Below are 16,857 nucleotides of genomic sequence, written 5' to 3'. Positions count from 1 at the left end.
ACTACATTTATCTGACAGCTTTTGCTTTATTGCTTCAGGCTTGTTTCTGCAACGGCTCATTGAGTATCGGATTCAATAAAAACTATTGAGGACATATTTTCCTTTGACATTGACCCAGTATTAAACAAATTGCTGCAGTCGGCAGAAACAAGCTACAATGTAAGTTAATAGAATAATTGTCCAGCTTGTATTTACGTTCATAAAAGTGCTCGTTTTGCTGCTGACAGACTCAGATTGATATTCTAAGTGTCTGACAACATTATGGAAAGGATTTCTAAGGAGGTCGACCTTCCTGTTAAAGATTAAGATCCTTTTTTAAAACATAAAAGTCCGTGAAATTACCTTTGCTAAACCCACCAGACTCCATGTAAATAATCAGTTATTTTAGCATCGTAAAATACGGCTTTCTAAAGTCAATGTTTTCTTTCTTTCATTCCAATTTCGGGTCTGTCAGTGACAGTGAAAACCGGGGACATTTCCGGGGACAGATCCAGCCGGGGACAAGTCACCAAAACCGGGGACTGTCCCTGGAAACCGGGGATGTCTGGTCACCCTAATCTAGTTCAGGGCTTTGGTAATTTAACATAGTCGAAATGTTCCATTGAGGTTTTGAACGCATAAAAGTCTGTGTTTTTGTGGCACAACAGTGTTTTACACTCACAATGAGACCTCCAAACTCCATATTTTAATGTCAGTTCTTGTCTTCAACTGTAACTGAATTAGTTTTAATAGGAAATGACCTATATAGCCTAAGTGTAGTGTATACGGGTGAATATCCAGCAAGTAATAGAGTATAGAGGCTGACACATACTCACATAAAGTTTAAGGGTCGGACTTGGATGACATTGAAATTGAATTTTGTTTAGAACAAACCACATCAGAAATATAGATTTTTTTCCTCAAATCCCATCCTCATTAGCACACATCAAACACATCGGCTATCTTATCACGGGAAGAGACCAGCACACAGTTTATGACGGCTATACAATTCCTCATGTGGATGCCGTGTACCCTGCCCACTCCTATTGGCCTCCATTACCTGAAACACAAGGCCGTCCTGGCCTGGGATTGGCTCCTGTGTTTACCGTCTATATATCTGTAATTGCATCAGAGTGCAGCAGGCGTCGTTTTATAGCATCTGAGGAACAATCGGTTTCTAGGGTATAAGCTTTTATAAACACTGCCGGCACACAGCTCGCTAAGGCTTCACTCACTCAGTGTCTGAAGGGGACACAGAGAAAGTAAGATGGAGGAAATGAAAGCAGAGGAAAGGAAAGAGGATGAAACTGGGACTAGTTTATTTCACCAGCTTACGGCGCAGAGAAGCGATCTGGAAGAAGATATGGTTTGTGTTAAATTACAGACGAGATGAAACTAAATGTTAAGTTAAATGTTACTGAGTTGCTATTGAATTCAGAAATGTAAGATAAACAAATGCAATATACAATATTTCAAAGAAATATATATATATATATATCCTCATCCTTCCTTTATGCATGCATCCCTGCTTAGAGTATATATATTAGTGTGTATATATTGTTTGTTGGGTTGTTTGTTTTGAATGTGTAAGCACATTGAGAGCAACTATGCTCCAAAGGAAAATTCCTCGTATGTGTCTTCATACCTGGTCAATAAAGCTGATTCTGATTCTGATTCTGATGTATGTTCCTACCTGTGTGTGTGTGTGTGTGTAACATGTGACCACGTGCTCTGCAGGACCTTCTCTGCATGTTTTCTAAGACACTTCTTCATTGTGTCATCTGCAGAAGATCGTGCTACAGCGGCTGATAGTGATTGCTCGGCTCCCCCCCGATGCTGACCCGACAGAAGTGGGAGGTCAGCCAGCAATTACCTTTAGAGCTGCAAGGCCCGAGAGCACAACAGCTCAGTGCAAGATAACAAGGCGTTGTTATTCCACCGACAAGATCCCTTTATTCCCATCAATCTTCTAACCACCTTATACCAATTTCATCCAGTTTTCCTTCTGGGGAAATGAAGGACGATAGTAATTGATGTTACAAATGTATAGATCTACGCCATTTACCACCGTACAGTTGAATGTACAGAGAAAAAACATCAATTTTCCAACATTAAAATCACAAAAATGTGCAGCTGTTGGACTTAGACTTGTCTTTATTAAGACTTTTGGGATTGACTCCCACAAGGAAATTGAAATTTCCAGCATCCGTTTTAGCAAGAAATACACTAATCAAAGCAAAAATCTCTCTTGTATTCCTCGTTTGAGTGTTTTTATAGCGATCACACCTCTTTATGTGGATGAGTGTGCCTTGTCAGAGCTTTTTATGGTTGCTGTTCAAGGAATTCTTTAAACAAAAAGTCCACAATAAAAGCCTCCCGGGAAGGCTGAAACTGTGTGTTGACAACAGAGCTTCCAGGTTGTTAGGCGACTCAGTTTCTCAATTGTGTGCAACAAACTGTTCTTTTGTTTGTTTCCACGCAGCTTATTATGAAAAACTCAACTTTCGGCTGAGCAAACAGTACATATGGGATCACATGACGGGCCTGCTGTTAATTTATCCATCCTGTCTGCTGCATGTCGTTGAAGTAAGTAAGACTGTTTATGTGTGATGAATACTGCTGTATGTTGTTGAAGTAAGTCTGACTGTTTATGTGTGATGAATACTGCTGTATGTTGTTGAAGTAAGTCTGTCTGTTTATGTATGATGAATACTGCTGTATGTCGTTGAAGTAAGTCTGTCTGTTTATGTGTGATGAATACTGCTGCATGTCGTTGAAGTAAGTCTGTCTGTTTATGTATGATGAATACTGCTGTATGTCGTTGAAGTAAGTCTGACTGTTTATGTGTGATGAATACTGTTTATGTATGATGAATACTGCTGTATGTCGTTGAAGTAAGTCTGACTGTTTATGTATGATGAATACTGTTTATGTATGATGAATACTGCTGCATGTCGTTGAAGTAAGTCTGACTGTTTATGTATGATGAATACTGCTGCATGTCGTTGAAGTAAGTCTGACTGTTTATGTATGATGAATACTGTTTATGTATGATGAATACTGCTGCATGTCGTTGAAGTAAGTCTGACTGTTTATGCACGATGAATACGTGTGATGAGATATTGTGCTCTTGAAGCTTTCTGTGTGGCTCTCTTCCAGTCATCCAGGGAGGTTCTGGTTTCTGTTTTGAAAGACCTTAAAGACACGCAACAACAGCCAGACGGGTAATAATGCTTTCTTGTTCTACACCAGAGAATAGAGAAGGTCTAAAAATCCATTTCAATCCAAATACATTCAGCCTGTTACTATTATAAAACCTACATGAAACCATGCACATTATTTTCCACATCCCCTTTTTTTAGCACCTTGCTGGAAGCTGCCAAGGTTGTGTTCATGGCACATAACCCTCCGAGCAGGCTGTTCCAACAGTGGAGCTACAAGGTTTGACTTTCATCATTACTTCTGGTCTTTGAGGTTGTATTAATATGAGGCGAATACCAATAAGCGTCACTTTAAAGTGACTACATATGGTATTGTTCCACCACAAGCCTTCAGAAGCATTCATTAACTTTCTCCACGCATTTATTCAGGAATACCGTCTAACTTGTCTCCCGTCTGTGTGTTTTCCTTATAATTATAGTCTGTATGCATGGTATGGTTTGACTGTTTGATGTTGTTGACTGAAGGTGCTCGGTGCAGACCTGGGACGGATGACTAAGGGACGTGATGAAGAGGACGAGCGCACGGAGACTCTAGTTTGTACTGTCCTGTCAGCGCTGCAGAACCTGGGCGAACGTCTTAAAATATCCAAGTGTGTGGGGCGCCGTTTGTAAAGCGGCTCGTGCTGAAAATAACACACATTTTGTCACATTTAGCTTTAAATAATGTGTTAAAAATAACGGTATGAAATTTTGAGGGTCACTTCTTGCACATTTACACAATATTGTCAACTTGAAAATATTTTAATAGTTAAATCCAAATATTAAATGTTACACCTAAAAAATGTTAATTTAAATCTATATGCTAAATCTAAATCTAAATGTTAAATCTAAATCTAAATGTTAAATCTAAATCTAAATGTTAAACCTAAATCTAAAATGTTAAATCTAAATCTAAATCTAAATGTTAATCTATATTATCTAAATAAATGTTAAACTAAATGTTAATCTAAATGTTAAATCTAAATCTAAATGTTAAATTCTAAATCTAAATTTAAACTATATAATCTAAATCTAATTCTAATTAATCTAATGTAAATCTATTAAATCTAAATGTTAAAATGCTAAATATTTAATCTAATCTAATTAATTAAATCTAAATGTTAAATCTAAATCTAAATCTAAAAGTTAAATCTAAATGTTTCGGGTGAAACTAATATTTAGCTAATATGCAAATTATGTCGGTAACCGGAAGTACCAAAATAAAAGCTCGAGGAGGCAGTGTATTTTATAGTGTCTAACAAATAAAAATCCTCTCATTGGAGATTGGACTCTTGAACTTGGATAACCGTGAAAATAACTACCTAAAAATAAAACACAGTTGGGAAAACTGTATTTGAAGAGTACTTGAGTTTTTAGTGTCACTTTATGAATGGTGTGGGAATTATAGCCACTATAGCCGCCACGGGGGGGCTCACTTGACTGGTCTGTCACGTTCGCTTGCATTAAGGTCAGCAAGAGCCTATCCCGCCCGCGCCCCCGACAAGGCACGGTACTGTTGGCCATGGTCACTCTGCGTAATTGTCTAACGAATACGCGTAGCCGAACATCGCAAGCGCTCTGGTGGCTGTACAAACTTATTCAACAGCGACTGCAACAGCCTCAGGGCCACCGCAGGCCACCTCGGTAAGCAGTTTTCCAAATCACGGAGCTAGCAACCCTGTTGTCAGCTAACTTAACTAAACTACTAACGGTAGCTAGCCAGTAGAGATTTGCTACTACCTTGACAACAAGACAATGCTAGCTCCGTGATTTGGAAAACATGCTTACCGAGGTGGCCTGCGGTGGCCCTGAGCTGTCGCTGTCGCTGTTGAATAAGTTTGTTCAGCCACCGGGACGGCTCTGCCGATGTTTCTCGGCTAACCTGATTCGTTGACATTTCGCAGTGTCTTCTTGTCAGTGCCTTGTCGGGGGCGGGCGGGATAGGCTCTTGCTGACCTTAATGCAAGCGAACGTGACAGACCAGTCAAAGTGAGCCCCCCGTGGCTGGCTATAGTGGGCTAAATTCCCACACCATTCATAAAAGTGACACTAAAAACTCAAAGTACTCTTCAAATACGTTTCCCCAACTGTGTTTATTATTTAGGTAGTTATTTTCACGTTATCCAAGTTCAAGCGTCCATATCTCCCGATGAGAGGATTTTTATTTGTTATTTGACACTTAAACATACACTGACCTCCTCGAGCTTTATTTTGGTACTTCCGGTTACCGACATTATTTGCATATAGCTAAATATTTAGTTTCACCCGAAACATTTAGATTTAACATTAGATTTAGTTTAGATTTACATTTAGATTTAGATTTCTTTAGATTTAATTTAGATTTACATTAGATTAGATTTAACATTTAGATTTAGATTAATATTTAGATTTAACATTTAGATTAGATTAGATTTAACATTAGATTTAATTAAATTTAATAGATTAATATTTAGATTTACATTTAGATTTAGATTTAGATTTAGTTTTTAAATATTTAGATTTAACATTTAGATTGATTTAGATTTAACATTTGATTAGATTTAACATTTAGATTTAGATTTAACATTTAGATTTAGATTTAAATTTAGATTAGATTTAATTTTAGATTAACATTTAGATTTAGATTTAAATTTAGATTTATAGATTTAACATTTAGATTTAGATTAATATTTAGTAATTAATAGTGATTTAACATTTAGTTTAGATTTACATTTATTTGATTTAACATTTAGATTTATTTAATATTTAGATTTACATTTAATTTAGATTTTAATTGATTTAGATTTATTAGATTTAACATTTAGTTATTTAGTTTAAATTTAGATTTAGATTTAACATTTAGATTTAGATTAAAATTTAGATTTAGCATATTAACATTTAGATTTAGATTTAACATTTAGATCTAGATTTGCATATAGATTTAACTTTAACATTTGGTGTACATTTAATATTTGGATTTAACTATTTAAAATATTTCCAAGTTGACAAATATTGTGTAATGTGCAGAAAGGCCCCTCAAAATTTCATACCAGTTTATTTAAACATTATTTAAAGCTATATTGACAAATGTTGCTGTTATTTTCAGCACGAGCCGCTTACAAACGCGCCCCCTAAAGGTGTGTTTTTTAAAGGTTTAAGTCTCAAGGGATTCGTGATATACATTTAAGCTGTTACTTTCTGTTTTATAACCTAAAATAAAAGTTTAAGAACAGTATTTTCTGTGAATGTCCTCTAAGGCTGTCCCTGGGTCAGGACTGGACACGTCTCCGGAGGTCTCTCAGTTTGTTGAGAATGTCTCTCAGGACGTTCTCAATAAACTTTTGGCTCGAGAGGAGCTCATGACTCCGCAACAACACCTCCAGATGTTCAACTCCCCATTAAACATCAGCATGGACTTTGGTGAGAGGCGTGTGCCCACTCAGAACGAGTTATCAAACGTGAATCTGAGAAAAAGGATTAGTGACTTTATGATGATTGTGTTCGTCTCGGCGATGTATTGAGTCGTAGGGAAGAAAGAAGCAAAAGGCTGGAGAGCTTCACAAAGTCACACTTTGCTATGTTGTTTATTCTGATTGTTTATTAGGACAAGTCATACGAAGCGGCTGCCTCACTACAGTTTAACACTTTGGACAAAAGGTCTGAGGTAAGGAATCTTATTATCAAACCTACATCATGCTTTTTTGTCGGCTTAAGGGATGGCGATGATTATAACTGATCCAGCACTTTTTTCCACTTAAATGGGCTTTTCTTTTCTAGTCTTACTGATTACTCAAAGGGCGTTCACAAAGTACAGGAACCATTCACCATTCACACACGTTCATATCCTGTGGCCGAGGCTGCATACGAGGTGCCACCTGCTCATCAGATACACACTCACACACATTCACACCCCGATGGCGCATCATCCTAGCCTAAAAATCTAGACACACCCTGGCAGGGTCAGTCTAGCAACTCCACGTTGGCTTTCGAGCTGGAAAACCAAATTCTGGTCAGGCCAATCACATTGTGTATAGAGTCGGTGGGCGGGCTCAACTTCAGGACGGCAGAGTTCTGCGTGAATTCGCTGCTACTTGAAAACAAAGAAGATGGCCGCTGCTGCTGGCGTACAACAGCCTTTTAATTTCCCCACTGGGGATCAATAAACAGTATAAAATTATAATGAAATTGTAAATCAGCTGACTTGGAGATAGGCACTGAAGTCATTTAAAAAAAAAAAAGACAATGTGTTCAGAGTTTTGCCCACAATTGAATCTATCAACTAGCGTTATTTGGTTGGTTGGAGCGCTATCCTATTGCGTGCAGAGGGAATTTGAAAGACAACCGTTCATCCCGCCCCTCGGATCGAGCCCAGCCTATGTTGAGTTACCAGACCCAACATCTGGACGTGGCTCTGGCTTACCAGGCTAGCATCATCCATCAGCAATCCGGGATTCAGTGTCTTGCCCAAGGCCACTTTGACATTGGACTGCAGGGCCAGGGATTGAACCCCCAACCTTCCCATTGTAAGGGGTCAGCTCTACCACTTGAGCTACACTTCCCTCTGCATGCTCCAGTCTTTGCATGACACCCTACATGAATGTGACCAGTGTTTGAGATTTTAGGGTGGATGTTAGGCATCAGGGTGCTTTATCAACACAGACGTCTATCTCTCCGCACGCCAGGCGCCTTGCAGCGCCGTCACTGTCGGACACTTTAAATTGTGATTTACTTCCCAATTCACAGATGTAATTGAATGTTTTATGCTTCCGCAGGATGTGTTTGGCCTTCAGTAAAGCACCATGGATGTGACTGAAGGCTTCCAAGCAGATAGAAATCACTGTGACAGTTTTACACCAGCATTTAATAAACTACAGCACTTCTTTTTTTGTTGTTCTTCAATATCTTTCTTTTTTTTAAAATGTGTTTTAGTGAAATAACATGTGACACAATTTATTTAAAAAGCACAGAAAATCCAAGTAATATAAAAACATTTTTAATAGTTTCAACATTCGGATGAGGTTAATTTTATTTCTATCTTACTGTACACTGTGTTCCACTTGGTGACCGGGAGACAGCGTGTCCAAGAAAAGGCATTTCCTCTTTAATCCAAACTTTAAAGAGTCCACAGTGTCACGACAGCTCGACACAAAGAACTTTCAAGTCCAAAAAGTCTCGTACTTGATCACTCATGTGTTCCCTTTTTTATTTTGGCCCCCATTAGTTGGAAGTTAAACTTAAGCAACACAAAAAGATGACTGGACATGTACTTGCAATGGCAGCATGCACCACAGTGTATTATTCTACCAACTGGACGAGGAAACACAAACCTGTTTGCTGTAGGATTTCAGTGTAAAGTCACAGGAACTTTTCAAGATATTTTAAGTCCTTTAAAAAGGGCGTTGATTTCCTGACATTGTTCTCTGTTCAGAGCCAGATGTGCTTTTCTTATTTGCTATATAGAAAAAGAGTGAAACGTGTCAATGGAACACAGAAGATACATGGTAAAAAAGCAGTAAATGATGAATGTTTTAAACAAACCGGTGGCGGAGTCGATGGAGAGTTGGACTAAAAAAAACGTTGAGGGCAGCACTGAATTCTTCTTCTTTTATAATGGTCGATCTGTTCTTATAAAAAATAAATACAAGCACATTTATAGAGGACCGAAGATGAGACATATTTCATAGGCATGGTTAAAAAGCATGCTGCTGAGTTTCACACGGGACAATGTCGAATCAAACACCCCAACTCCCCCTCCCTCCCTCCCTCCCTAAACCTGGTCATAACACTCAAATACCCCACCACCTTCTTCTACTGGAAACTATGTCCACAACACACACAATCCGCCTTTATCACGAGCGATGAGGTGAACATCGTCTATCACCGATACATTCCACCTATTCATGTAAAAAAAAAAGGCCTTCGTACTTTAGTGCTCAAAGGGCATGCTTGCAAAAGCTGTAATACTGGAAACTGTGTCTGGAATCTCTCTCCCGACTGTCTCTGCTCGACAGGGCTATTGTTAATAAAGTTGTGTTTGACGAATACTGCATGTACAAGCCTTATTCTAAACCCTTTAGTACAAAAAACGAAGAGCAGCACATTGTAACACAGAAACCCAGACAAAGACAGGACAGACCATTCACCTCAGCACAGCCAAATTGCGACAATAACTTTTTTTTATTTTTTATTTTATTTTTTTTAAACTGTTTTGTGGTCAACTTAGTTTTCTTTTTTTTAAATAATTAAAATCGTAAATACCGGGGATAGCATTTCATGCCGTGTCGGTTTAAACTCCGCTGGAGGATTGGACTGAATTAATCGTAGTAGAGCTGAAACTATTTCGACAACTGATGTATTCTTCATGTAATTGTTGAAGCAGATGTGTGCTACGGACCAGGCGATTAAGAAAATAATCAGCCGGCTAATTATGAAAATAATTTAAAAAGTCGCAGCCCTAAATTGTAGAAAATGTCCAAATGGTCCTGTAGTTTCTCGGCTTTTTTGCATGTTCTAATTTTAACATTTCATGCTTTGTTGAGGACATTTATGTACAAATGTATGTGTCACTTAACTGATTCAAAACATTTAATTAGATTGGGTTTACCTTACCACACACAGGGGGACACAAGGCATACTTCTTATTTTTGGAAAAATTGGAACAAATGACTGTGTTTTAATCACCTTGATCTTATGACCTTCAACGTATAGAACTGTTTTGTCTTGTTTGTGTTATATATGGACCTGTGTGTCTGACATAAGGTTGGGTTACGTTCTCTTATATCTCATATGGAGGACATAACTGTGTAGAGTTTTGTTTTCCGTCGTGTTGTGAAACCGAGGAGATTCGTTGTCGGCTGTCAAAGTCAAACTAAAAGACAGCGATGCAGCCGTTTGCTTTGCAGAGTCTCTTCTAACCTCTTGAACCCTGCGGGATCTTGTGATTGATCCGTCATTACAGCTACAGGTTGTGCGGACAAACATTGTGCAAAACCACTAAGAAAAGTATTTGAAATTCTAAACAAGTTGTCAACATTTTCAGAAATAAAACCAGCCGCGTTGCGTTGTTGGTAAATGTATAGAACGGGGCGCCTGTGTTGCTCACCTCGTAGAGCGCGCTCCCACATAAAGAGGCTTATAAAAGGCTGTTAAACAGTAGCCGCAGCCCAGCTGGCGCGCGTAAATGTGACGTCATGAGTTAACGATAACTATTTATACCATAGACAGTTAAAGAAATGGACCAACAGGTCCCGTTGAAGTCCATTAGAAGCTCTTATACGGTGATGCTGAGCGTTACTGCGCAGAATCCAACGGAGCTTGACGAGGTAGATGTGACGTGAGCAACCTGTCTGAAAGCTGTAAGTCTTCTGGTAGATGTGCAAGAGAAATCTCAATCATTCCCAATCAGCAGAGACGGAGAGCATACGGTAGGTATATGTTAGGAGATAACATAGGCACAGGCTAATTACTGCTAACTAAAATGCTGGTTAACATTAATAATTAAACCTAAACAGCTATTGTAAGTCCAACCTGTCTGCAAGCTTACCCTGTACTATACGGTAATTCATCTAATGTGCGACAGTAAGTGGCGTGGTTGTGACACAATCATTAGCCTATTTTTACAAAAACATCTGCTACAGAGCCCTAATGTGAGCTACAAAGTAATGGTAGGGTAATGTAAGTCCAAACTGACTGCAACAGTTATTCGCTGTCAAAGTGGCGGCAAAATGAATGGCAGTCAATGGGACGCTAACGTTGGGTGAGTGCCTTGTAGCATTAAAATGGCGCCATAGGAGCTCCACCTCGTGGACGCCCGCTTACCCCCTTGAGTTATACCCGCGCGGGTGGTCGTGACACTGGTTGCACTAGTTAGTTCTTCTCCTGAACTGAGGTGGCGCAAATGAGAAAAAGCTACCGACTTTGTGCTTTTTACAGACTAGAAGAAGAAAAAGATATATTGACGGCAGAACTGGCAGCAGCATTGCCATCAACGCTTTGATTTGATTGGATGAGCTTTGTCGCGCAGGCAAGATCTACGTAACTTTGACGTCATGATGGCACGCGCCAGCTTGGCTGCGGCTACCTGTAAAAACGGCCAATAGACCTCAACGCATACAATATATACACACAACACACACACACACACACACACACATATATATATATAAAAAATGATACACAGGTCAACTGGACTTTTCCAGTAAATGTTATGTAGCATCATGTAGCTGCAACGATGTGTTGAACAAGCACATACGTAATAAAAGAAAATGCAATATTATTAAACATATATAACTATAAAGCTAAATTCAGGGTTCAAGAGGTTATTCTTAGTCTGCAAGACAACCACAATCAACAGTTTCTAATATAAAATCTACAAAATAAAATTTAACCTTGAGCCTAGAGTACGTCAGTAAAGTTTAAAGTCTACTTGATATTGTTTTGTGTGAATGTGGCAATATTGTGCTAGAACCAGCAATATTATACGTATGGTTTAATGTTATAATGTTCATCGTCATTTATATGTCTCAATACAGCATGTTCATATTTCTATATCTGTAGAAATATGATATATATATATACATATATATATATATATATATATTCTCCCTTGTCGCTATATACACAACATGTACTGTATGTGCAGAGGCTCCAGTATTTACAAAAGTCCTGTGAATAATACCAGACTTTAAAGAAAGAGGACAGCAGAGCAGCACAGTGACTTTGAGGCCATGCGTTGTGGATGTTCTCAGGACAAAATGGAAAAGTCTTTCAAATCTGGATAGGTCCCAATAAAACCCACCGCAAGGCAACAGCAAGCTGCTGCTGTCGTATGCAAACCTTGGTGCTCCAGTTTTATTGATTTTCAAGTTTTCTCTCAAACCTCCTGATTCCTGAAAAGGTTTTGATGCGACAGCAGGGAAATTCTGGTCCCGTGTTTAAATGCATGTATTTCTTTCTTCTTTTTTTAAAGATGAGATTCATGTGTCGTGGAAACAATCACAACTCTTCAGTAAAAAGTATTCAGAAATATATCTGTATAAATACTCTCATCAAAATAAACACATATACACATATCTGTTGCACTTTGCCTCTGGTCCACTTATATCGACCAAAAATATCAGCATCATCACACAGGGTTCCTATAAACTGAGACGGAGAGGTGGATGAAACAAACGACCCTGCCAGAAAGAAAAGCGTGCTTGTTTTGCCACTGAGGCTGCAGCTTTTTTTTTGTTGTTGACAAAAATAGCACCTTTGTTTCTGGGACTGTTTTCAGTTCTTTCTTATGATATGACAGGATGTCATTATACCTCGGGGCAGGGGGACTACTTCTTGTGCCTGCATGCTCTCGCTCGGCCGAACAACGCCTTGCCAGGGAGGACTCTCCGGATGTTTGTAACACGCCGTCCCATACGGAGCCTGAAGTGTGTCATCAGAGTAATTATAATATATTAGAGTTTTAGTTTCACCTGTTTAATCATAATCATTCAATACGCTGTTTTGGTTTGTGTCGTTCTGCTTGACTCTGGTGGTCGTTCTTCGGCTGCAGCAGGCTGCTGTTTTCAGTGAAACACTACGCCGTACGCTACCTGCTCAGCAGCAAACAGACAGACAAGAGACAGACACTTCCCTCCGGAGTTGGTAGAGACCAAAATCAGAGCTAAAAAAAAAAAGATACCTCCATATCAAGGAAGATGTTGCTTCGTGTCCGCTGCACGTGTCAATCGCTAACACAACTCTAAAGGCCGTGACACACCAGCCCGTAATCACTGCAGTCTGGCGAGGTCGGTGACTCGAGTCTGTTCGGTGTGTTTCGTGCCGTGGTCAGTCGGAGGGGCCGGCGCCCTTCATCTTAGCCGACCTGACATGCTCAGTTGGGAGGCGGGCATTGCCGGCAGTTGGACTCAAATGACCAATCATTGGAATGGTTATGTGACTTTCGTCTCGCTTCCCCCTAGCGCGTTGCAAGCTAGCAAACCCGGATGTAAACAATGCACGCCGTGCAAGTTTTATTTTGTTTGTTTTTTAATTCGGCTTGGCAAATGTTTTAATGAGGAAGGAAATGCATTCAAGATATTTTTTTGTCCTTCAAGAGAAACACTGAATGAAACATAACTTTTGTTCATTTATAGAAAACTCCACAGAACGCCTTTAAAGAAAGTTCATCCGTCGGAGCAGCAGCTGGAGCTCTGACTGGCCCCACTCCCGCCAATCCAAAACAGCTGGACAATTATTCATAATTACTAATTTGAGCATATTTTCTGTTGGCACACTTCAGGCATCAAAGTCTCTCTGTGGATTCAGCATGCTGCCAAAATAACGATGTGTAATCACGTGGAGTTTTTAATTCCCCCGCTTACTAGACCTTTTGCATTATGTTTCATAAACTATGCATTTCATATGTTTAATAACTCCCTGACAGCATCTACTCAGTTCTATCTGGAGGAAACTGTGTCTTTATAGCTCTACTGTAGATACAAAATATGATCTGATTTGATTTAAAATGTTAATTGTATCGTATATTCTGAAAATGTACAATATAAACAATAAATATTCAGTGATTCATATCCTGATTGTGTGATTGAGCTTTCAACCTGGGAGTTATTTTCCTAAATCTCTAAAACATGCATTCCTGTTTATGCTCCACGACGCCAACAGTGCAACATCCTAAAGTACAATTACCAAAACACATATAAACACACACACACACACACACACACACACGCACACACACACTTTCCAAAACGACATACTGGCACACTCACAGTGAACGCTCAGGTGGGACAGAAATTCGGGGGGGTTGTTGCCACCACATGCCACAGCGAGGCATTTCAACTGATACCCCTGAGGAATAAAGGATGATGGGAGATAAACAGAAAGAGAAAGTGTTGGCAGGACTGATGTAAAGTACTGTGTTATTCTTCCTTCTTAAAATGAACGCATGAGAAGAAGCAGCGGCAGCAGCTAAGAGCACTGGTCCCCCCCCCCCCCCCCCCCCCCCCCCCCCCCCCCCCCCCCAGCAGCCGGTTTCCAGTCTCGTGTGCGAAGTTAAAGGCAATATTGCAAGTGAATCAAATAAGGCAGAAAGAAACATAAAACATTAAATAAAACAGCCAACATTAAAATGTCAAATTGTGTGTCCGATCAAAAGTCCCCCGACAATATCGTCACTAACGCCTCATGAGATCAGGATTTACGTATTTACGTATTTTTTATATTTTCGAAATGTTTTTACCAGTCAACCGCTCTGGATCGAGTACAGGTGAGGTGTGAGGATGAGATCCAGCTGGAGAGGTGAAAGGTCAACGATTGAGTGTGCGGACTTTTTGTTGTTGTTGTTGTTTTTGTTGTTGAGCGAGACGGTGCAGCAGTAGCGTTGGGATTTCTTCAATCAGCTGACGGGTGGGGGGGGGGGGGGGGGGGGGGGGACTCAGTGGCGTCATAGCACTGTACTCTCGGACTCTCCCTCCGACTCCGCTCTGTTGTTGGACGGCTCAAGCAGTGCCACTGAGTTGCTGAAGGGGGAGATGTGGGGCAAGTCAAAAATACAGTCCAGGTCCAGGTCGATGATGGGGATGTCCAGGTTGCAGAGAGAATCTGGCAGAGCAGAAACACACGGACAGAGCTGAGCGAAGGACACAAATACTGGTCATTAGAGAAGGAAATTGAGTGAAAAGAGTGAAGCGGATCATTCCAGGTGTGGTTTCATCGACTGGATGATGTTACAAACAGCAGGTAGGTCACAATTAGTTCAAACCATTCCTTATGATGATAGGGGTGCGCGATACACAACGATCAAAGTACGCAACGGGGGGGGGGGGGGGGGTCGGCATTCCTACTTTTGGCCAAGCACTGCATTTAATTGCAATTTAAGATGTCCCCAGTTCTCTGGGTTTTAATTGTGTTTAACTTGTTTTTCCTTTCCTTTCTGTTTTAATCTTATATATCCACTACAAGTGTGTGTGTGTGTGTGTGTGTGTGTGTGTGTGTGTGTGTTCTATGCTTGTACACACGTTTTTCTCTTTGTGAAGCACTTTGGTGCCAAACTTTTTGCTTTTGAAGGTGTTACGATTGTGTCACAAATATTTTCACTAGAAGAAGTACTGTGTCAATGATCTGCCAGCTGCAGAAAAACAGAACATTTAGTATTTAGAGATTTTGTATTTCCATAAAGTTAGTGGCAAATTTAAAGAAAAAAAGAAAACAATTGGTTCTGCAGAGGCTGAAGTACCCAGACTTTTAGTCCCTAAAGCATGGGTTAAGCTTCAAAAACCCTAAATCCTACAATTCCCATAATACAACAGAGTAATATCTTTATTGGGTCTTTCCTCGCCCTCATCTTACACACTCTTTCACCCCGAGTTAATAATACAGATTTTCTATCTTAAATCAATTTCTTCAGACATGAAAAAGCTCCCAGAGAACAAAATTACAATAATTATGAGCTGTTTCCACAGGTTGAGTGATCAATAAACTAATCTTTATGTGTGAAGTTTGTGGAGTGCCCCTTTAATGATAAAGTGGCGATTAAATTACAAATATCTTCCATCATCAGTATTGTTGCATTGTTATTGGATGCAAGAAATCATTAAGAAATTGGCAAAAATAGCATTATCAATACGGTGCATACCTACTGCTTACACCTGATTCAGCTTGATTGATGAATAATTAATCCAGTAAACACTGTATGTAGTTAGTTATACTCATGTATGGACTAAAATATTGACCTCAGTTTGATGCAAATCCAACAACATCCACAGTGTGACATGTGTGATGAACAGACAGGAAGTGTGCTGACTGGGGAACAGCAGTGGGCGGCGAGGCACAACAATGTGGAGTGGAGCAGGGCATTATATATATATGGGGGGGGGGGCATTATGGGCGGGAATCCTAAGGGTGGAGAATGTTGGAGCAGGGTACCCCCAGGACTCTACAAGTTAAATTTCAGACTTTCAAAGGACCTTTAATACCAACTAGGATGAAATTTAATGCAATTTTACGGCCATATAATGGAAAATCAGTTTGGATTTAAATCCTCAGAAAATATTTATTTAACAAGTAACGTTAACTGAATTGAACAAAACGTTTTATTATAATACTACCATTCATACTTAATCGACAATAGCTTTGTGAAGTGGGTTTGTACTCATAAATGAAATACTATTTGTCACATTAAGAACTCTTGTTGCTATGAAACTGAAAAAAACACGTTATATTATATCCCAGATGCTTCAGTGACCGGAAAATATTTATTTATGACGTTACTGTATTGATTCAATCTTACAAAAGGAAAAAAAAAAGTTAGACTATTGTTAATTAAATGTGATACTTTGAAGGCCTTATTGTTTGGAACATTAAATTCAAGACTTCTGAAATACTTTTAATAACCCGCGGGTACCCTGTTGGAGGTTTTTGGGCGTCTGCCAGGGTCTGTTTAAGCCATGCATCGCATCAGGGTCAGCCACCATGCAAAGGCCAACCAAACGGGTTAAAGCTGGACTGAACACAGCGCTCGGTGTAATGAGAAGTCGTGTGTGGGCATGTAAGGAGAGGCTCTGGAGGGAGGCTCTGGAGGGAGGCTGCAGTAGACCGGCGAATCAGATCAAATCTGATCCCAAGTCTGCGTCTACTGGCAACCTCACCTGACGGTGAGCCGGCTCCATGTTTGGCTGAGATGGCAGAGGGATTGGAGGAGTGGGGG

At 39.7% G+C, this 16,857-nt stretch overlaps 2 protein-coding genes across 5 annotated transcripts in view; one reads left to right on the top strand and one right to left on the bottom strand.

Moving 5' to 3' along the window:
- The window catches only part of tex47 (testis expressed 47), a 10,032-nt gene extending 830 nt beyond the window's left edge, over positions 1-9,202 (top strand). Inside the window, exons 2-9 of the mRNA XM_032501627.1 lie at positions 1,767-1,836; positions 2,462-2,565; positions 3,139-3,203; positions 3,342-3,420; positions 3,666-3,790; positions 6,415-6,578; positions 6,763-6,822; positions 7,931-9,202. Coding sequence (XP_032357518.1) covers positions 1,767-1,836; positions 2,462-2,565; positions 3,139-3,203; positions 3,342-3,420; positions 3,666-3,790; positions 6,415-6,578; positions 6,763-6,800 — 645 coding nt within the window. The 3' untranslated portion in view covers positions 6,801-6,822; positions 7,931-9,202. The remainder of the gene's footprint in view (positions 1-1,766; positions 1,837-2,461; positions 2,566-3,138; positions 3,204-3,341; positions 3,421-3,665; positions 3,791-6,414; positions 6,579-6,762; positions 6,823-7,930) is intronic.
- Positions 9,203-14,371: 5,169 nt separating this feature from the next.
- The window catches only part of LOC116670890 (rho GTPase-activating protein 44), a 99,029-nt gene continuing 96,543 nt past the window's right edge, over positions 14,372-16,857 (bottom strand). For all 4 annotated transcript variants that reach the window (XM_032501595.1, XM_032501596.1, XM_032501597.1 and 1 more), the window contains exon 22: positions 14,372-14,753. In XM_032501595.1, coding sequence (XP_032357486.1) covers positions 14,596-14,753 — 158 coding nt within the window. In that variant the 3' untranslated portion in view covers positions 14,372-14,595. The remainder of the gene's footprint in view (positions 14,754-16,857) is intronic.

Source organism: Etheostoma spectabile, chromosome 21, assembly GCF_008692095.1.
Source record: "Etheostoma spectabile isolate EspeVRDwgs_2016 chromosome 21, UIUC_Espe_1.0, whole genome shotgun sequence".
In the NCBI taxonomy this organism is placed as follows: Eukaryota; Metazoa; Chordata; class Actinopteri; order Perciformes; family Percidae; genus Etheostoma; species Etheostoma spectabile.
Note: the sequence above shows the minus strand (reverse complement) of the source record. Positions and strands in the feature narration are given on the sequence as shown.